Source organism: Temnothorax nylanderi, unplaced genomic scaffold (assembly GCF_030848795.1).
Source record: "Temnothorax nylanderi isolate EJ_2023f unplaced genomic scaffold, tnyl_v1.0 TNYL_tig0347_pilon, whole genome shotgun sequence".
In the NCBI taxonomy this organism is placed as follows: Eukaryota; Metazoa; Arthropoda; class Insecta; order Hymenoptera; family Formicidae; genus Temnothorax; species Temnothorax nylanderi.
This window is the reverse complement of record NW_027249409.1, coordinates 64,763-86,760: the sequence shown is the minus strand read 5'-3', so window position 1 is coordinate 86,760 and position 21,998 is coordinate 64,763. Positions and strand designations below refer to the sequence as shown.

Below are 21,998 nucleotides of genomic sequence, written 5' to 3'. Positions count from 1 at the left end.
AGAATTTCCTGAAATATTATAAATTTTGTCATGACATTTTTAATATAAAATATAAGATATCTCATAAAGTATTCACTTTTCGATAACTTTACCTTCATACTTTTATACGTAGAATAATGAAAGGAATCTAATAATAATATTAATTTTTATTAATCTTTACATTTGCAATTTTGCAAAATTGAATTTGCGTCTACAAAATATCAAATTTTTTAAAATAATTTTTTTTGTTTTTTTTACAACAATAGATTCCCGACCTTTTTGTTACACCCTGTATAACCAGTAAATCATTTCTATTAATTAAAGTAAAAAATGTAGTCTCTAATCATTTTTATTTGAGTTGGTAATTATTTATGCAAGTCATCTCCAAATAACTTCAACAAAATTTTTAATGTAATCTAGCTGTTAAATAATAATCAAATTGAAATTTTTTTTAACTTATATTTCTGTGATTGTCTTTTGTATTTTAGATATATAAGGCGAATTGATGAAAATGCTTTTATAACAAATAACTAACATTTTTTTGTTTATAAAAAATATTTGTTTTCTGCAAATTATATCTTTATTATAAATTATTTTTATATAATTATATCAAAGATATTTAATTGAATATCTTTAATTTACTACGTATAAATAAATTCATATTTATATATTTAAATATCACATTAGACGAATATCTATCATCGAACATTTAATTAATTATAGTTAAACATGGCCAGATATCGTCATACCTAAACAGTTTTCGATCAAACACAGCCTCAGTTCGACTTATATCTGGACAGATATGGTCAGATGTAATGTATTTTGGATCGCATTCGAGTATAAATATGGTTATATCTAAACAGATACAGTCAGATCTAGACTGTTTTGATGAAATTCAATCACAGATATGGTTCGATCTGAGCAGGATATGGTCCGAACTGAGCAGATATGGTCCGATCTGAACCATCAAAGATCAGATTACACTCCATATATTGTTATATATAGTTATATATGAACATATATGACCAGATCTGCGCAGACATGAGAAGTCATATCTGAGCATATCTGACCAGATAAAATTTGATCTGGTCAGATCTAATCCTTTTTTCCCGGGTATATATCCTTTATTTACTTTATTAAATACCAATATTATTAATGTTTTCAAAATTGAATCGTATAATTTTTATATAATTTAATTTCTCTAAATTACATTATTGTGCATATATGGGTGTTTCTACGTAAATAGCGTTTTTTACTGTCCAAGCTTGTTATATGTTCATCATTGAGAGGAGGGTAAGCAAGCGTTGTGAAAGTTCACTACTGCATCGTATTTGAAGTATCGCACAATAATCTGTTAATTGGGGAGTGGCTTATCCAATGGAAACATGCAGAAACTCCTAAAAATGTCAGTTACCTGGCCTGTCCATTGTCGAAAATTCTCTATTCCAGTTACACTTACTCCCTCCAATTGCAAACTCAATTGAAAATTCCCCTTGTTCATTCAATCATAATATAGAACTAAGATTTTAACATCATTATTAAACATAAATCTCCCTTTGGAACCGAAAAAACCAGCTTCAAACTTGGTCCGGACATATGGAGTAAAATTGCACATTTTGAATTTTACCGCGGTTCCGCCATGTTGCATCGATTCAATGGGAGTCTGATGTGGAGATTTCAAGAATTGGACATCAGGTGTGTTGTTTACATTGTTGGTGGTTGGTTGTTTTGAGCGTGATACAATCGTAATCGTGTATTTCACTTGAGAAAAGGTATGTCATAAAATTACGCGTCATTTGCCTGGCACATCTTTTTTTATTATATCGCAGTAAATTTTTCCTTCTAGTGGTAAAATTCTGATGATATTCGGTAGGCTAAACTTGATTTTTAATGGAAATTGGTTTACGTCAATTCAGGAGAAAGTGAGATTAATTCAACCATGAAATGTCAGTCTACTGGCATGTCATTCCCCTGGCCATTCATGGGTTTGACGTTGAAATAAAATCAAACACGGTAAAAAACGTTGAAATAAAATCAAACACGGTAAAATACGGCGAAATAAAATCAAATACGGTAAAATACGGCGAAATAAAATCAAATACGGTAAAATACGGCGAAATAAAATCAAATATGGTGAAAATGGGGTATTTTTATTAAATCACGAAGTCAACTGACAGATTCCCAATTCCTTGACGTCAATATTTATGTAAGAATATCAAAATCTGCTAATTCCATACGAAAATGGTAAACCGGCATTTATCAAATTGAATTTTTTTGCTAATTGTGAATTTATCTCGGGAATAAATAATTTTAGGAATTTTTTTGACATTTCCTCTCAAAATCACTCATTGTTGAGGTAATTCAATATTTTACTAGACATGCAAAGTCGACTCATTACCGCACTTTACCAGATCACTGATGAATAAGCCATTACTTTCAGGTTTTTGATGTTGTAGTACGCTGGCTTTCAGGGTATGTTTCTGCTTCTATATTCACTCAAAAACAGGAAAAAAAAATTTTTTTTAGGTATGTTTGAAATTGAGAGATTTGCAATCTGAAAAAACGCTATTTACGTAGAAACACCCATATATATACAAGGTGTATCGTAAGATGTGGGGCCCACTTCAGTGGACAGGAGACATAAAAATAATGAAAAAAGTTTATATCAACATGTGTCCTATTTGACCTTATTTCCGAGTTACAGTCATGTTTGTACTCCATGTAATGTGGAGCTGTTATAAAAGGTAGAAATAGTTACATTTGATCTGTATTTGTAAACAATGCTCGATATCTTTTGGATATTTTCCGATTTTGTTAATTTCACACATTCTATTGATTGAGTTTACTTACTTCAGGTCATTCTCTTGCTAGAAATACTTAATAATTCACTATATTTACTGTGTGTTAGAAGTACCTAAAAATGAAAAGTATTCAAATCAGGAAATGACAGACATGCATTTGATATATGGACTTGTCGATTGTAATTCAGTCGAAGCAAGACGTCTATACGCGGATTGTTTCCCTAATAGACATCTTCCAGGCAAGAAAACAATCCAGTGATTACATGAACGCTTAATTTACGAGATACAGAATCATTTAAAAGATACGACGACTGCAGGCTTGCATTCAGACCGAAGATGACCACTTTGAGCATTTTTTATAACGTTAAACAGCTTTACATTACTGGAGATGACTATAACTCGGAAACAAGGTCAAATAGTACACATGTTGATATGAACTTTTTTCATTGTGTGCGCGCCCGCACACACACACAGAGTGTGTGGTAAATACCGTGCCACCTCTCATGGGTAAGAGGTAGAGCAGATTAAACTGAATAAAAAGTCCTTTACCATTTTGCGATTATGGCAATACCTATAATAAATAATAAGACATTAACCCTCGCAGGCCACTTATTTTTTGCATATCTGTAAGCCACACTGAAGTCTGGAGGACCTCAGCCAGTCTTCGCTCATAAGTTCCGAAAACATCAATGTATTATAATTTATTTTATTTCTTTTCCAATCGATCGTAAATTTTCTGAGAATTATGATGGTAATCTCAGAATTTGTTTAAAAAAATATTACCCAAAAAATACGCATTAAAAAGTATAAATGATACTTCCACACAAACGTAGTTCCAAAATTTTATTGGGGTCCCTAAGTAATGGCTTTCGAGGGTTAATAGAGATCCGCGAATCGGCATACGTCCGCACGATTCGGCGAAAAGAGATATCCCAGTTTACGATTGTTATGCGTGCGATTGTTAGGTCCAGCATCACACGTCATAACGCGTTCATGCATAATCATTGTTTAATACAGAGTGTTCCTCCAGATTCCTCCTATAATGTCTCGTCGCGCGCGTAATAACCATAAAGGCCCCCCGCACAATCAAAAATCTAAGAAACAAAGAACAGATATTAGTGATTAGAAATAAGAAATCAGGAATAAAGCTGGTATAGCATTGATACATGGCTTCCTACAGGTTAAAAATCTATTGCTTGTGTTATTCCCTGTTTTTGTTGCCTGTGCATCCAGCTTTATTTCTGATTCCTTAGTCCTAATCGCTATTCGCTAATATCTGTTCCTTGTTCCTTATATTATTTCTGTTTGCGCGGGGACCTTAACGCTAGGCTGTCTCTTCTCGTCGAATCGCGTGAACACACGCTGATTTGCAGATCTTTATTAATTAATTTACCATTAATTATGGAGATTTACAAAACGGTAAAGGACACTTTTTTATTCAATTTTACTTGCTCTGCCTACCTACGAGAGATGGCACGTTAATTACTAGAATCGTACTTACCTGCGTATTCTTGACTAATCAATAAACTCATCTTTACTCCATCCTGCTCTAGTACGAAGGATACGATATCAACACAACAGTCGTATGTCCTTATTTCATCCGTAGTACTGGTATGTTCGACGACGTTCAATCAAGGTAGATAACATTTTATGATATTTATGATTAATACAATGAATATATCGAATTAATCGAATGTTCTAAAAATTTCAAAAAATTATCTAGAAGCGTATTAATTTATAAATTAACATATTATTTGTATCCTTCTAATAATATATAAATATAAATAAATAATATCAATATAAATTTATGTGTATATGTATATATTATACCTATGTATTTTTTATATTTATATTGATAAATTTGTTTATAATTCTGGTTTTGACATGTTTTTACACAATAATGTGTGCAAAAATTTGTTTCTATTCTGTTCACTTTTCTCTTTATATTTGATCACATTAGAAAATATTCTATAAAATTTTTGAAATATTTGATCAAAAAACTTTGAACATACTACAAGCTCATTATAAAAAGTATATTCGAAATTTAGATATATCCCAACTCTAAGTCCAAATGCTGTAGCTGATAGAATAATAATGGCGATGAGGTGTAACGAGAAATATGCCATCATTCCGGGTTACTTACAAATTCTGCTTACTTTAAAGTGGTAAGTAAATTATTATTTCATTATTATTTAGCCGCTCATACAAAAAAACTGCATAATCGATCAAACGCAGGATATTTCCATGGCCATGCGTCGCTATGTTTCTTCGTGGGTTGGTCAGAGACGCTTCGCCCGGCCACGAAGATAGCAAGTTTGCAGCTGCAGCTAGAACTGCAACTGTCGCGGAAGAGGAATGTACCGTACTGCCATCAAAGGATCTGAACAGCGCGACCATCCATCAACAATTAGCCAGACGTATATCCAGCTCCGAAAGAAAGCCTTAAACTTTCTTGCTCCGTCACGGTTTTATTATCGGTCTAGAATGTATTTTGTCTCTTCCTATATCGCGTCTCCATCTTGCAACCAGCGTTGGCCTTTGGTTCTTTATGTTTCGATCTTTTCAATTATTTCGGTGGATGGGAAATATAAACAGAAATACTATCAATTTCGACGAGTAGAAATGCACTTGCACAGAGTTTCTCCCTCTTCAAGCTTCTTTTCGCAGTGCCTTATTCAGCGACTGGCAGGAATGGCAGATCGCTCGATTGCTAGAAGAGAGGAAGAAGCTCGGTGCAAATGCATTTTGATTTTACCAGAACTGGACAGTATCTTTGCTTTTGATTGTATGACTTACAACATAAAAAGCTTTCACATACGTGACGATTTGGCGATAATTACGAATTGTTTCGAAATCGTGTTGATACATTTAGCAAGTGCAGTCTTTGCTTAATATTGCGCAAAATTGAATTCCTCGCTAAGCAGAGTGCGTTATGCTTATTTTAATTTAGAGGCGTGGAAGACATGCATATGTAACAGTAACAGCATTTCATAATAGCGGTTCCTACGGTAATCCTACGTTTTGCGTCTATGGAAATTTTATAGTAATTTCATAACGCTGAATGTGAATCTTAGTAAAAACAAGATCAACGAACCTGAAGCTAACCTTTTGCGGTCTTTGGCGTGAAGTTTTACCTTTTTTACATGAAAAAATATAATAAATAGGTATATATGGTGGAAAAATGTGATACTGAACTTGTAAATGATGTCAGTACTAGGTATAAAAGTAACATTAGAGTATTTTTAATTTGATGCTACGTTGCAGAAACATGTTACCGTAATGTTAATTAAACAAACTGTTTAATAATTTTACAGAATTTGTAAAGATTTTGTTTTTCTTCTATCCGTTATTTTATATAATATTGTAAGAGATATTTACGTTGTAAGAATAATGTATATTATTGTATGCTGATTTACTTACGATTGATGTATAATGCAATTTGCGCGTGGTTTAAGCTTCAGTTTTCTAAAGCGTAATTTTAAGTAATAAATTATGTAATATCGCTCATTGAACCGATCATATTATATTTGATTGATATAAGGATGTCAGAGTGTGTAACATGTGTAATATGTAAAGTTTATTTTAATAATATGTAAACGCAAAGTTTCCATATCAGGAACAAAAAAAACCTTTCAGGTAAATTATTCATATCACAATATCTTCGAAATATCTATGTACGAAATATTCGTATACAATACCTATATATGTTGAAACTGTAAAATCTTATCTCTTATTTTCGATACTACACGTATATACCCTGGTAACCATCTCCGATAGAAAACGATTAAAAACGGCTATATCTGTATCGTTTTTAATCATATCTTATCGGTTCTATCGTTGCATATTTAGAAGACAGATAAAACATTAATCGAATCGAATCGGTTTCTATCGTTTTAGATCCGAATAAGGAAATAACTATACAAATTTTATAGTTATGAATCGTTTTCTATATGTACAATTATTGCCCGTCTGAATCAATCGTATATACACGATATAGTATATATCGTTATTTATGGTAATAATTTTACCGTATGCATTAATACGGATATATAAGAATAAAATGATAGACATCTCATCGATATTTATATGACTTAACCGAACCAACACATCTATCGTTTCTTATCAGGATTTTCCGACATACAACTTATCATCTTCTGTACAGCAGCTAATCGTTCATTTTCTGTTGTATATCAATGATATAAATTAAATCGTTTGAAAGCCTTCTACTTTTTATATGTTTTTATAAGGTTAAAACGATAGACATCTCGTCGATATTTATACGACTTAACCGAACCGATACATCTATCGTTTATCAGGATTTTCTGACATACAACTTATCATCTTCTTTACGGCAGCAAATCGGTTCGTTTTCTATCGTATATCAATGATATAAATTAAATCCGCATCAACCAATCGGCGATTAGTTCGCGACAATGCCGCTAGGCCGCGCATGATGGAAAGCGCTTCTCGTATTTAAAATACATTCAGTCATAATATAAGCAGACCCCCTGCGAGGCGAAAAGCAGAGAAATCCAGTATCGTAACTGGAGGGATCTCTTCCTATAAGAACCTCCTGGCGGTAGCCGCTACGGACACCGAACACCGAGCCCAGCGGCCTCCGACTCCTGGCGCTAATTGCCCCGTTCCCGGCGTTCTTCAAAACGATAAAAATTAATGAATCGGTATGAATCTAATTCTTTCATTCACGGATTCGTAACGATTGAAATGGATTGACTAAAACCGATTCAAACGATTCATTAACCATATTAAAAACAATAGAAACTGATGTGCAGTTGATAAGACATTTACGATAGGATCCTAAGTATTTTGCAATGTGAGTTTCTGATGGAGTATCGTAAATAAACGATTCACTAACCATATTAAAAACGATAGAAACTGATGTGCAGCTGATAAGACATTTACAATAGGATCCCAAGTATTTTGTAACGTGAATTTCTGATAGAGTATCGTAAATAAACGATTCACTAACCATATTAAAAACGATAAGAAATTTGGCGGTTATCAGGGTATATATATATGTATATATTGCTTTTATAAGCTGAGAGCATTGTAATATCTCCTCTTCTTCTAAGAAAATAAAAAATTAACTTTTTTATTATACAATTTCTATATTTGTCTTAATAATAGATTTTTACAATAAATATATATACAATAGATTTTAGTTAAAAAATTTTTGATTAATCCTTATACAATGCCATAATTTACCTTTGCAAAGGTGAAATAATTAAAATAGATACGTGTTACGGTATGTTGCATAACCATTTTGTACCTGTTATACAATATCATGTACTTTGTACTTTACAACACAAGAAGATGTAATAAATTCCACTTATCTTACTTGATCTTTTTTGCATGAACGATCTTAAGTTATACCTATATACAGAAATTTGTCAAAATGTTTTCGTTGAGAAACATACTATATTTGCTTCTTTTGACCACTACGATCGTTCTTGCTTTCATTATGGTGTCATATAGCGATTGGTTAAATGATTGAAAAGAAAGGATTCGATCATTTTCTTAGAAATCGTGCAATTCTTCGGGCGTAATACGCTATAGCGTCGTTTCTCGTGCGTAAACGCGATTAATAACACGAAAAGACTTACTTTCACTGCGACTTCGTTACTTTCTGCTTCGCGACACGCCGAAAGCTTTTCACTTCTCGCAGTTATCATGTAATGATTCTTAAAGTGAGAGTTAAATTATACTTGTGCGCATTTGACGTAATAAAAAGTTTTTAACATGTATGATCCTCGAAAGAAGTTTCTGCACGGAAGATTAAAGAAATGGAAGAAAAAACAAAAAGTTCTTCAAATATGAAACGAAGTAGTTCGAAAACCTCCAAACCAACTGACAGCGAAAATTTGAACGTAGGAATCGGCACTGCGAGATTTACTTTTAAAAACGGAGACAGCTACGAGGGAAAATATCAAGTAAACGTTGACAGACGCACCTTAGTTAAACAAGGTTAACATTTCGTATATTTAGCGATTATGCGATTACCAATATTTTTTTATCTGGCTCAGTGAGTCACGCACTGATATATATCCGTATTTGATATCGCGATTTTTAGACGAGGGAGTGTACACAACTGATAATTTCGACGTGTACGACGGTAAATGGTGTGACGATAAATTTGGCAGCGATGAATTTCACATTCGGTGACTAATTTAATGAATCGTTTTGACATAACAGAATGTGATTCTCATAACAATTCTAAAAAAGCGTATATATGGTAATAATGTCTATTTTTTACAAGATACAATAATAATGCACGCTATAAGGGGAATGTTGACGCAAATGGGATGATGAATGGTACAGGAACATATATTTTTCCGGATGGGTCCTCATTGACGTCGGTATGGTCCCGAAATAAGCCCGTCTCAGACATTGTTTACAGGGAACCGCTTGGATATAAATGGACAACTACACTGATTTCAGATAACGTTTGTATAAGCACAAAATTATGAATCGACGAAAATATTACAAATTTCTTACATAGATTTGTAGTTTTGTTGAAAGCACTCTTGTCATTTATATACAGCATGTTACATTTACAACTGCTAATCAGTTTTGGAACGAAATATATAGAGAATCTTCGGAAGGAAACTCCTCTTCCTCTGTTAGACGTTGATGAAGTTAATGTAAATCACAATTATAATCGCGCAATTATTATGAAATGTTAAGTAAAAATTAACTTATGGCACACTTTTTATTAGATGTATTTACAAATTTTAAACATATGATTGTTATATTTACAACAACAGCGAAATAAACGATTAACAATTATACGCGTTTGCTTTCACGCATAATAGTTATTATTTTCAATCGTCCTTATACATGGAAGGCACTCTAAATCGAGTAGTGGCTGGACGGAAAAGCGGATTTTCGTCTAAAGCGTAAACGGTGTTTTGTCGTTCCTGCTCGAATTTCGCGTATTCTCTACGATCTTGCATCGAAGTCCAAGACCTACGATGAAAGAATTCGTTTTATGCTTATATAGCATATACGTATAATTAATATCCGACACAACTTTGTATAGCTCTATTTTAAACAGTGACTATTTTAAACGGTTTTTTGTGAGAATGCGGTAACTTACTTCCATATTAATAAGCCTGTAATCCCGAGTAGCAATACGGCGCCGAAGACGATTCCCGGAATGAACGCGGCGTGCATCAGCGTGCGGCAAGTCTATAAGATTCAGGAAAATTAGAGATTCATAAGGGAAATTTTATTATATTTTACGATTAAATACTATATATAGTTTATAAGTTAATAATAATTAGATTTATAGGTCTATTATATTTGCGCTGTACCTTGTCGGCGATTCTCAAAATAACCGTTTTATCCGGTTGAAATTCGTATATGTAAGGTATGTTGCAGACAGTTCTATCTTGTACCGTCCTCACGAAACAGTAGTGCTCGTCATCTGCTTAAAGATACTTTTAAATGTTTCTCGAAAACACTCGTAAAATGTCTGCTTAAATATTTGACGTCGATATGAAAAGAGAACAAGTAGGTTGCGTCAAGCGTAAATCGCGCGTATACCTATATCCACCGTGTCCACTCGCTCGGTTTTGTAAAGAGTCGTATTGGTCTGACATAGTTCTTCCGCTTTCTCCGGATATTCGACCGTGACGTTCACGCAAGAGTTGTAGAGGATGCAAAGTCCACTGCCACCTGCGCTCGCAGACGATTCGCAATATGTACCTCGATAGTATAAACCATCAGCAGCTGTCTCGTTGCATCTATAAATACGCGCTTTTCAATAAAACCATACTATCTAAAATTAAATCGTTTTAACATATCTCAAATATACTTTTTTCTTTTATATATATATATATATATAAAATATTATATATTTTCTTATATATATATATATATATATAGAGGAAAGTCTCCCCTATTATGAGATAGGGATCCTAATATGAGATGGTGGGGTTTTTTCATGGTGGGATCAACAGATGAGGGCTATATAGGGCCTTTTAGCTTAATATATCTCATATTAGGATCCTGTCCCATAATAGGGGACTTTCCTCTATATATATATATATATATATATATATATTTATAAAAATTGTATTTGTGGGAAATACAATTTCAGAGGAAAAATATAGAGTCCGACCGAAACCGAAAACCGAAATTTACTTATGCTATACTTATACTATAGCACAGGTTGTGATAATAGGATTGTAATAGTAGGATTATGATAATATGTGCAAATATTATTTTCGTAATTAAATTATGATATTTATAAAGAAAAGGTATATAGTGTATATGCGCACGCGTATACATATGGCCTTTCTAATTGTAAGATTTCCGTGAAAGTTTCGGTTTTCGATTTCAGTCTGACTCTAGAAAAATATGATGGATGTAAAAGAAATTACACTGTTGGAAAATTTGTGTTAAATATAACATAAATTACATGTCCCAAACGGTCCACTCAAATTTTTGTGTTAATTTAATATAATATGGATGTGTTAAATGGGGTAACACCGATATTATGTTAAAATATTTCAACAGAAAGGAAATGTAATTCTGATCGTAATTTAAGGTTAATTATGTGTCAAATTAACATAACTTTTATGTTGAAGTTAAGATTGTAAGATAAAATCAATACTCTTTTTCTGTAAATTTTTATTCCCACTTCTGTTATAGAGTAAAATCAACATTCTTTTTCTGTAAATTTTAGCATATTTAATAAATACGTTCAAATTGTGTTACTTTAACATATTTAAGAGAAGTAGAAGCTATAAGGGTCAGACGCAGATCTCCGTGCGTAATGTCAGAAATAACTGATTTATTGGTCGTTGCGATGGATCAATGTAAATCACAACGACCAATAAATCAGTTATTTCTGACATTACGCACAGATATCTGCGTCTGACCCTTATAGTCTCTACTTCTCTTATTTTAATTTCGATGGTCCTCATACTATTTTATTTAACATATTTTTTAAATTATTTTAATAATTTTACATTTTAAATTTGTTAAGTTTAATTAACATTGATTATTTTAAACGAAAATTTTAACAAGGACCTTTTTTAACAAAACTACAAAAATTTTCCAACAGTGTATGACATCTTTTTCAAGTAACATCGATGATATTTTGTTAAATAAAGCTAATCGGTCTTTTTATATTGGGTTCTCTCTCCCATTTAGTCATTTTGTATTATAAAAGTATTTTGTATATAAAGTACATAAAAGTAAAGTCATCGATAGAGTTTACGGAGACATTTCGCATTTTGTTCTGACATATTTGAACATAAAATATGAAATATTTTTGAAATATTTCTTTTTCAACGGTATTTTAATAATTTTATGCACCGAATAAGAAAATAAATCGATTGACACAAAAAATACGAAATTGCATTTAAGAGAAAATATATATAATTTCCAACTAAAAGTTTTAAAGTAGTATCTCTGTTCTATACGCTCTGTTCTATACGCAACAGTGAATAATAGAACTATAATGTTTATGCTTTAAAAATATACAATTTGCAATTATATATTGCAAATTATAAATTATTCTTTCATTACAATTATATACTTTCTTTACATTAACCTATATAGTCATGTCATTATTTTATGTATAAAATATTAAATTCATCGCAAATTAATATTTTGCGAGACATTTCACACATACATTTTATATGTATATCAAAGTATGAAATAAATAAGTATAATGAAATAATAAAACATATAAACTTTCTCATAAACTATTGATTTCTAGATTAACATCGCCTTAATACTTACATTCAAAATATCTAGGGAAATCGATTTACGTCACAAAATTTTCATGGTTTTATTTAAAAAATGTAGATAATTTTGATAATGTTATGACTTTGAAAATGTCAGTCAAGATTAAACTAAAGTCATGATTTTACGTAACCCTCAAAATCAACTTTTGTTTAAAACATTTTTCTCAAGAGTACTTTGTTTTCGAGTTATTCAACATAGATCTATTGAAATATTATATAAATCACTTTACGCGTAAGAGAGATGTTTATCTATTATACGAACCGGCATTGTCCGCAATCACAGTATCCGTGACCGGCGCATACTTCTTTGCTGCCAGGAGCAATGCAAAGTTCGTTACCAGACAGACATTGACAACCGCTGCCCTTCCATCCAACCAAGCAGTTGCAAACACCACAATCGCATATACCACGACCGCCACATTCGATCCCGTCGGTCTATCAAATTCGATTTTTGTAATCGACCAATTATGCCAATAACTCTTTGTAATTTTATTAATTTTTTGTTATTTAATAATACTTTTCGTACTTTGTCGCAAGGGGAACATTCGCAGAAGCGCCCATTGTATCCCTTGTCGCAGCTGCAAACACCGCAAATGCATTCACCTCTGTTTGAGCAAATCTCCTCGCTGTTGGTGCATTGCAGCCTATTCTCTATCGAGAAACTCTCATCGCAGTCGCAGGTATCTCCTGTAAAAGAGACTTTTACGCGATTAACATGTGCAAGTATATCAGAGACGTGACAAAGATATACTTCCGGATAAAAATGCGCAAAAAGAAAGACAATATTACGTGCTCCTACCAGACCAGCCAAAGTCGCATTTGCATATACCGCACTCGTTGACCCCGTGCTCGCAGTACGAACTTTCTACGTTCTTGCAATCACAACCGCACAAAAGTTCTACCTCAATTCGCACTTCGGACGCCTCAGACGCTAAAGCGTCCTCAATCACCACCGTTTGTCTCTGAAACGTGATAAGCCGAGTATAAGACATTTATGTGAAATATCTCGTATTGATACTATCGATCTCCTCGTCCTTCGGACAAACGATTAAACAATTTAATAAAAGAAACTCAAAGAGAAGAATAATTTCTTACGTTTAATATAATTTTAGTCTCGAAAATGACTTGCTATATTTATTTTTAAAAATTTGAAAATAGATTTGTAAAAGAACGAGATATTTCAACATAATTCGGTATGCACGTGCCAGAGAAACGTTTTATTCTGCTCAAAATAAAGTATACTAATATACAGCTTTTAATTCTCAGGAGAAATCTAACGTGAAGGTTGAGCTTGATAAGATTTCCGTGATCAAATATTGCGCCTACTACGTCGCGAGAAAGTTCACGAGAATTTTTTATGGGTTAAAAATTTTGACAATAAATTCAATTTTCAATTAAATAAAATTTTTCCTTCATAAAATAGTCTTTCTCTGCAAATTTTACTTCAAATTTTCCAAAATTATGACGCAATAGAAAGTCTAAAGCTAAAATCGTATTCATCTTTGAAAGGCTACAAGGAATAACTATTATCTTTTTCTTTGCATTTCTCCTTTTTTTTTAATTTTGTAACGGAAAAGTTGTATAAACGTCATATTATAAAAAAACGCCAAGTTTTGCCTCGCGAATAATATCTATATGTTTTTAAAATGTTATACATTTATTTTTTTAAAACATAAATTAAAAATTCTTTGTCATCAAAAGAGGTCCTTCTTTTATATAGAAATGTATAATTTGCACAAGATTTGGTGTTTTTTAAATTTTCTTATTTAATGGAATTAAACAGAATCAGATCTAGAAAGTAATTCGCATTATACAAACACAACTCACCCAGAGACTTTCATTTCTCGGACACTCGTCAGTCGATATGACGACTTTGAACTCGTACACCTGACCCTCCTGTATACCGTCGCACTCGGACGTATTCGATTCCACGCTCGTCTCGCTTCCACACGCGGAGAAGTACCTAAGATGCAACGGACCGGTCGCATTGTCGCGCAACACCACTTTACTCACTATCTCGTGGTAAGCGCTCTCGATGATTTCGAGTATGTTGGAGCTGTTACGTGTGAGAGTGGCGACCCTGGCCTGCTGCTTCAGCAAGTCGGCGATTAATTCGTATTCGTGACGGCGATCTTCCGTCACGGCAAAGATCAAATTGACTTTGCGCTCATGCAACAATCGAGACACCTCCGCCAGAGAGGGATAATCGTATTTCTTCGCCAAGGAATACTGTCCACGTTCATCAATGTGACACTGAAAGTCTTGACGTTCCACTACACCTCCTAGCTATTACATAGAAAATATTCGATTTTATATCATTTTGACAACTTCAAAACTCTTCTTTTTTCCTCTTCTCTTCTTTCTCTTACCTTTCCTTCGCCAGCGAAATGCAAGAGTCCATCGGTCGCTACTAGCATCAGCTTCCGCGCTTGATGAGCCCAACCAACTTGTCGATCACAAACGATCGCCTGCACAACCCCGTCGAGACCACCCTCCAGATTATCGACGTTACCGGTCACCGAACTATAATTTACCTATAACTCGTGTATATGTCATTCATATATACCTACATATAGTGAAGGACGTTCAAATTTCTTCTTTTTTTCGAAAGTTTTTCGTAAAAATTTGTTTATATATTTTAAAATAAAATTGTTATTACTTATAACGTATGTACACAAATACAGGATAAATTTTAAAATAATAATATAAAAAGTATTATAAAAAATATCCTTAAATCACATATTTATTAAGAATGACACTTTCTGCCCTTTCTCGACTTAAAAAAATTTCTCGGTTTTACATATATAATATTTAAAACAATTCGAGATTTTTGTTATATAATTTCCAATAATTTAATGTCTAGGTCTCACATATCGCTAATAATTAATTTTAATAAGATTAAACAGCTTTCGTAGTTCGCCAGTGATAAATAAATATATTTCAGTTTCTCGACATAACTGGCAAAGTTTCGTACATCAAATTTCGCACGACGTTTCGGCCCTTGGTTTGGGCCCTTATCAAGTGACTAAATCATCTAAAAGACTCGTCGTAAAACATCACAAGACATCCGTAATATGAAGTTGTTCCAGGAAAATCATAAAGATGTCTTGTGTGTCGAGTGATAAGATATATACAAGTTAACTATAGCCGAACGTGACATGTTCGCACGGAAGCGATCGACCGACATGAAATTTGATGTACGAAACTTTGCCAGTTATGTCGAGAAACTGAAATATATTTAATAAGATTATTTTGATTTAAATTAAAGAATTCAACAATAAACAGATTTTACTCAATATATTTTTGCATATTTATCTGTTTTATTCATTTATGTCATATTTTATATTTTACTATCTCTATATATGTTCCACTTATTACCCACACACCAAAATATATCACCAAGATATCTAGAATATATCTGAATGACGGAATATCTGATTGCGCAAGATATTATGAGAATATCTCAGAGACATCTCCAAGATTATAAAGAGCCATGATAATTATTTTATCTCAGATATGACATCTGATTCTGCATGTATGTCGGATATCTATGCCTCATTTAAAAGCAGATATGTTACATACAACCCAAATAGCAAGAAGAAAAGAATTTTTTTTTAAACTTTCGATTTATGAAATTAATTCTTTTTCCGTATTTATTCTCTCTTTTAAAATGATTCTTAAGTGTTCATAAGAAATTCATTTTTATGTCACCAATTCGGAGTCCTTCTTCAAATATAAAAAAAGTTCTTTTCATAAGAATTCGCAATAAATTCAAAATTATGCTTCGATACTATTCCAATATTTTACATTTTGCCATCTCTGCACTGTATGATATCTCGGAGGTATCACGAAAAATATTAGAGCCAAGTATCTCACAGGCTCGCCTTTTATCCTAGTGCGTAAGGATTTTTGCTTACGAGAAGGTACTGGCGCATGGAGCCGCGTCGCGGCAGCACATGTTACTAGCGCTCGCCCGAGCAAAAATTTTCTAATAAGTCCCCTCGCGGCATGTTGATTTCGCGCCACGGTCGTTACCTCCGGCGTAGCCCCAGCAAAAGTTTTCTAAGTCCCCTCGCGGCGAGTTGCTTTCGCGCCGCGGTCGTTATGTACCTCCGGCGCCGTCCGAGTGATTTTCTAAGTTCCCTCGCGGCGTGTGGCTTTCGCCGGGACGAATCGGTACGGCGTCCAAGTCCTCTAGAATTGTTTTATTGGCTACGAATAAACTTGAGTTGATCTTTATAAAATATAAGAGCTATAACTATGAATCGGCCATATATTCGAATGCAAATGTTGCAGAGATGTCTTTTTCAAAGATATGTGATATCGAGTAATGATGTCCTGTAGATATTCTGTAAATATCTGAAAATAAGATATCTCAGATTTGACTTAAAATTGTAGGCATAAAAATATCTGGCTATATCTCAGATATATTTTGCTGTATGGGTAAACAATACTTTAGTATAAAAATATTTATAGAATTTATGTAAAGAAGGCATACTTCATGAATGAATCTTGGTATGTTGTCAGTGAGTTCTAAATGATGCCAGAAGGAATACAGCGGCTTGCAGACGGCGTTCTCGCTTTTACACGGATTTTCCTCGTGTTTTGGAAAGATGTATGGCATCAGAGGCTTATCAGCATAGCTTCCAAAACCGAGACGAAAATTTGTGGTAAATGTACCGAGGGTGTTGGCCATCTTCCAGCCTAATCCTACCAAAGTTTCCTTATCATCCTTCATCGACCATGTGAGATCCATGAGATAATAGAGATCCAATGGATAATTTCTAATTAAACAATGTGATCAAATAAAATTATGAAAATATACATATACATACAGGGTGGTCCACGTAAATCGATCATCTCAAATATCTCATTTGTTTTTGATGATACAAAAAAATGTCTAAGGGGAAAATTGCACCATTCGAGGGGGCGCAATTACAATGACAAAAAAAGTTTTTTTCAAAGTTATTTTTTTCAAAGATTTTAAGATCAAGATAATTTTTTTAAACGGTACTACATGTTTTTGATTGCGTGATTTTATAGCTAATATTGAGAAAAGTTCAATAACCTATGACAACATGACCTTTAAATGACCTTGAAATGACCTTGAAAATTACATATGTTTAAAGAAAATTAAAAAATCAAACATTTTTGCTGTTTTCAACACAAAAATTTATTGATTCAAATCCCCAAGCCGAGGGCTGAGTCTCAACAGATCGCAGCGTGGTAACTGCTCTACCGAGTACAACACCCCGCCAGGTACCTAAGTCGTCTACAGACGATTCCGAGTCTCGACATCGAACTCGCGAAACTCATGTTCGACCGTTAGACGCCGTGCCGTCGTAAGCGGTGAGATCCCGACGACGGGCAGAGGCGCCGTACGGCAAATCGGGCTCGTGCGACGACCGGCCCGCGAGAACCGGCCGCCTAGTAGTGTGTCACATTGTTTTGAGCCTTTCGACTCACGAGACTCCTAGAGTAAGTAAAGAAAGTGTTCAAAATGATGTCCTCCGACTTCAATACATTTTGTAATGCGATACACCGGATACACAAATAATGCTCTTGCCCTTTCTATCTGTTCTGAAGTTGTATTCGCACAAGCATCCAAAATGTGCTGCCTCATGTTCTCCTGCGTGGATACATTATTGTAAACAATGTTTTTTAACATTCCCCACAAAAAAATTTAAAGGATTCAAATCAGAAGAACATGCAGGGATGTGTCCTTTTCTTCCTATCCAGCGCGTTCCGGAAACATTTCGTATGTAAAACTGCACGTGCGACACGTGCATTATGAGCTGGACAACCATCATGTTGATACGACATCTGCAAACGAGTTTGACTTTCACTAACTATGGACAAGTAAATAGAAGAAACATGCACTACTGGTCCGTTGAAAATCCAAGGTGGCTTTGACAAGTAAAACGTCAACGTCCATGGAACGTTAATGTATATGGTGTAGTGTTATACAAAATCGAATCATTAGTCCTTTCTTTATTGATGGTACATTAAATGGAAATATGCTGAATTTTTGTCTCAATAATTACCACAGTTATTGGAAGAGGTGCCATTAGAAACTCGTTTGCAAATGTGGTATCAACATGTTGGTTGTCCGACTCATAATGCACGTGCTGCATGTGCAGTTTTGCATGAAATGTTTCGGGAACGCTGGATAGGAAGAGGAGAACACATCCTTTGGCCTGCACGTTCTCCTGATTTGAATTCTTTAAATTTTTGTGGGAAATGTTAAAAAACATTGTTTACAATGATGTACCCACTACGCAAGAAAACATGAGGCAACGCATTTTGGATGCGTGTGCGAATATAACTTCAGAACAGATAGAAAGGGCAAGAGCATCATTTATTGTGTATTGCATTGCAAAATGTATTGAAGTCGGAAGACATCATTTTAATCACCTTCTTCAATAAATTTTTGTGTTGAAAACAGCATAAATGTTTGTTTTCTTTAAAACATTTCAAGAGACACGGCAGTGTCTCGCGCCAAGTACGCGCGGAGCGAGACCGACCGTGACTCTTTTACGCGACGTGACGAGTTGCGAGTACCCGAGATTTTGAATCTCAATAAATGACTGAACGGATCGAGTTCAGAATAATCTCAATCGATAGCTTGGAGTCGAATTATATGACAAAAGTGTTTTTATTTTTCCTCTACGTACCCTACGAGCGGAGATTTTGTGATGCAAAGTCCAAAGTGTGTAAATTTTTATTAAGATACGTCATCGACGTCAGAAAGTCACTTTCACTTTTACACCACAGCGTCCTTTTCACTTTTTCGACGCTAGTGGTGTTAGTATCGTCAGTTTCGTAGGCTGCGGTCCGATTCACGCTCACAGCGCTGAAAGCATCGCTCTATCTTCGTTTGATATTCGTTGTGCAACGAAGACAGAATAATGCTTACAACGCTGTGAGCGTGAATCGGACCGCAGCCGTAGTAGAAAACAGATCAAGAGACACAGTAGTGTCTCGCGCCAAGTACACGCGAAGCGAGACCGTGTATCTTTACGCGACGCGACGAGTTGCGAGTACCTGAAATTTTGAGATCTCGATATAATCGTTACGCAGCTGGATTGGCTTATCGATCAAGAGACACGGTAGTGTCTCGCGCCAAGTACGCGCGGAGCGAGACGCACCGTGACTCTTTTACGCGAACGCACGAGTTGCGAGTACCCGAGATTTTGAGATCTCAATAACGAGTGAACGGATCAAGTTCTAAGTAGGCTTGATCGATAGCTTGGGTCGATTTACAAATAAGAGTGTTTTTATTTTTCCGCTACGTGCCCTACGATCGGAGATATTACGATGCAAAGTCTGAAATGGTAAATTTTACAATTAAGATACGTCATTGTCGTCGTCGCCGTACGGTTGCTTTTTTCCTCGATAGATGGCATTTGAGAACATGTCGAGCGTCCCCCCGGGTCCCCTCCATGACAGTGTTGCTACACTGAAAAGAGACAGCATATACGCGTACGTGCGCGCTCGTCGCTCAGTGCGTTTGCGCGGACAGCACGCTGTCAGTCAGTCAGTCAGTCATATAACCTAGAAATACTTATCGCGTTCGCGCGGGGATGACGCGTGGCTCAGTGCCTACGCGAATGATTAGAAACACGAAGGTCCGTGGTTCGAATCCGACCCGGCCTTCGTCCCATATATGCTTCGTTAAGAAGTTTTTCCCGATTAAGATCCTTATGGATTAATGGCCCGCGGAAAAGAGTTAAATATGTTTTAAATATGGTTTATATTAGTCATTTATATGAACGAAATTAAACTCAAATAAAAACCAAATATTGAATATAAAAGTAATTAAATTTAAATATGTTCCAAATTTGGATCGAAATTAAATTTAAATAAGATCTTGCTATTGGATTTAACTTTTCCAGGCGCATATATGGATCATATTAATATTTAATAAGCATCTAACCATCCTGAGTTCAAATTTTATTTGTATTTGAAACAAATAAAATTTTAATTAACACCCAAATTAAATTTTTATTTAATTGAAAGTGTTCCCATTGACCCATCATATATTCATATTTAATCAAAAATTGTGATTCATATGATTTTAATAAACCTGCGAGTTATGTTAGTCTTGCGTTGTAGTCTGTTAGGTTATAGGTTTATTATTGAATTTTGTCATTATCAACCACAAATCTGCATGTTTAATTATGTTAATTATTTTATACTGTCTACATCGTACATATATTTTATAATTTCAGTTTTAGTTATGTAGGTCATTGGCTTCCCACATAGCATGCATATCAAAAAGACGTCCAGAAGATATCCCGAAGATATATTTAGGAGATAGGATATCTTCTCGGGATATCTTCGGGACGTCTTTTTGATATGCATGCTATGTGAGTTTTTAATCATTTTAAATATATATGTATCGAAAAACAGGCAAATTATGTATTTTCTGTTAAGACATGGATATTTCATCATTTCGATATCGATTCAAAGCTATTTTGATTTGCCTGTCAAATATATAATAACATTGCCATTATATAGAATGCAATATGAATAAAAAATTATATTGTATTGGCAGACATGGATAATGTAAATATTTTATAATTTGAGCATTATAATAATTGCGTTACAATATTAATTTTTTTAGGCTTCCATTTCCATTAAATAGTTACTTTATAACTGTAAAAGTCACAACAAAATTCCTGTTTGTAATTTGACAATTTTGAAAATTAAAATATTATATAATAGGTACATTTTCAGTACTACATCCGCTCATTTATTAAACAAGAAGTTAAATTAAGCAACTAATTAAATTATTAATATTAAATATTAATACAATAAGATATTTGTATTTACATTTATCAAAATAAAAAATAAGTTCAATTATGAAAATAAATATTAATAATTGGACTTATTAAAAATTAAATAATTTGTTCAGATATTGCGCTCGAATTCTTTTCGCGTTTTACAACGCCCGATCGTTTCACATTAGATGGCGCGACGCGCGAGTCGCCACTCTCAAAGAGCCCCCGCCTCCTTCCTCACTCGTTAGGTGTCATGGCCGCACTTGCTTGCGTTTCTTCGAACGTGTCGAGTCCGTTATTTCTTTCTTGACGGATTGATCGTTGCGGCGCGTGTTCTGGAGACTAACCGAGCGAGAGTCGGATCACCAGGGAGAGCTCACCGCCAGGAAAGGGAGAGCTGCGGCAGCTAGCGTCCGAGAGAGAGGATCGAGGCGAGGAATCCGGTTCAGCGAGCGGAGTCCTTAAGGAGGTTGGTTAGTTCTCGGTGCGAGGTAGGCGGCGCGGCAGGGGGAAAGCATATAGGTTAGATTTTCGTCGCGTGAAATAAACGAATTTTAGCAAATAAATATGTGGAATGCATTTAATTGCTGTTTCTTAAGGTTTAAAAAGAGTTGTTTGTACAATTGAAACCCAAATACGTTATTATCCACATTGAA

General features: G+C 34.3%; 3 protein-coding genes across 9 annotated transcripts in view; 2 read left to right on the top strand and 1 right to left on the bottom strand.

Annotated features, from left to right (window-relative positions):
• LOC139781588 (short-chain dehydrogenase/reductase family 16C member 6) overlaps positions 1–8,138 on the top strand; it is an 84,673-nt gene extending 76,535 nt beyond the window's left edge. For all 5 annotated transcript variants that reach the window (XM_071720419.1, XM_071720423.1, XM_071720421.1 and 2 more), the window contains 3 exons: positions 4,334–4,416; positions 4,829–4,945; positions 5,016–8,138. In XM_071720419.1, the coding sequence (XP_071576520.1) occupies positions 4,334–4,416; positions 4,829–4,945; positions 5,016–5,226 (411 nt within the window). In that variant the 3' untranslated portion in view covers positions 5,227–8,138. The remainder of the gene's footprint in view (positions 1–4,333; positions 4,417–4,828; positions 4,946–5,015) is intronic.
• A 139-nt stretch (positions 8,139–8,277) lies between these two features.
• On the top strand, positions 8,278–9,589 carry LOC139781590 (uncharacterized). The gene is made up of 3 exons (XM_071720424.1): positions 8,278–8,765; positions 8,872–8,959; positions 9,058–9,589. The coding sequence occupies exons 1-3, from the start codon at positions 8,585–8,587 to the stop codon at positions 9,266–9,268; spliced, it is 480 nt and encodes a 159-aa protein (XP_071576525.1). The 5' UTR covers positions 8,278–8,584; the 3' UTR covers positions 9,269–9,589.
• Positions 9,492–21,998, bottom strand: part of LOC139781587 (integrin beta-nu) — a 36,920-nt gene continuing 24,413 nt past the window's right edge. For all 3 annotated transcript variants that reach the window (XM_071720416.1, XM_071720417.1, XM_071720418.1), the window contains 10 exons: positions 17,058–17,343; positions 14,929–15,093; positions 14,387–14,845; positions 13,359–13,521; positions 13,086–13,246; positions 12,822–12,994; positions 10,347–10,546; positions 10,115–10,227; positions 9,898–9,989; positions 9,492–9,767 (listed from right to left, as the gene is read on the bottom strand). In XM_071720416.1, the coding sequence (XP_071576517.1) occupies positions 9,623–9,767; positions 9,898–9,989; positions 10,115–10,227; positions 10,347–10,546; positions 12,822–12,994; positions 13,086–13,246; positions 13,359–13,521; positions 14,387–14,845; positions 14,929–15,093; positions 17,058–17,343 (1,957 nt within the window). In that variant the 3' untranslated portion in view covers positions 9,492–9,622. The remainder of the gene's footprint in view (positions 9,768–9,897; positions 9,990–10,114; positions 10,228–10,346; positions 10,547–12,821; positions 12,995–13,085; positions 13,247–13,358; positions 13,522–14,386; positions 14,846–14,928; positions 15,094–17,057; positions 17,344–21,998) is intronic.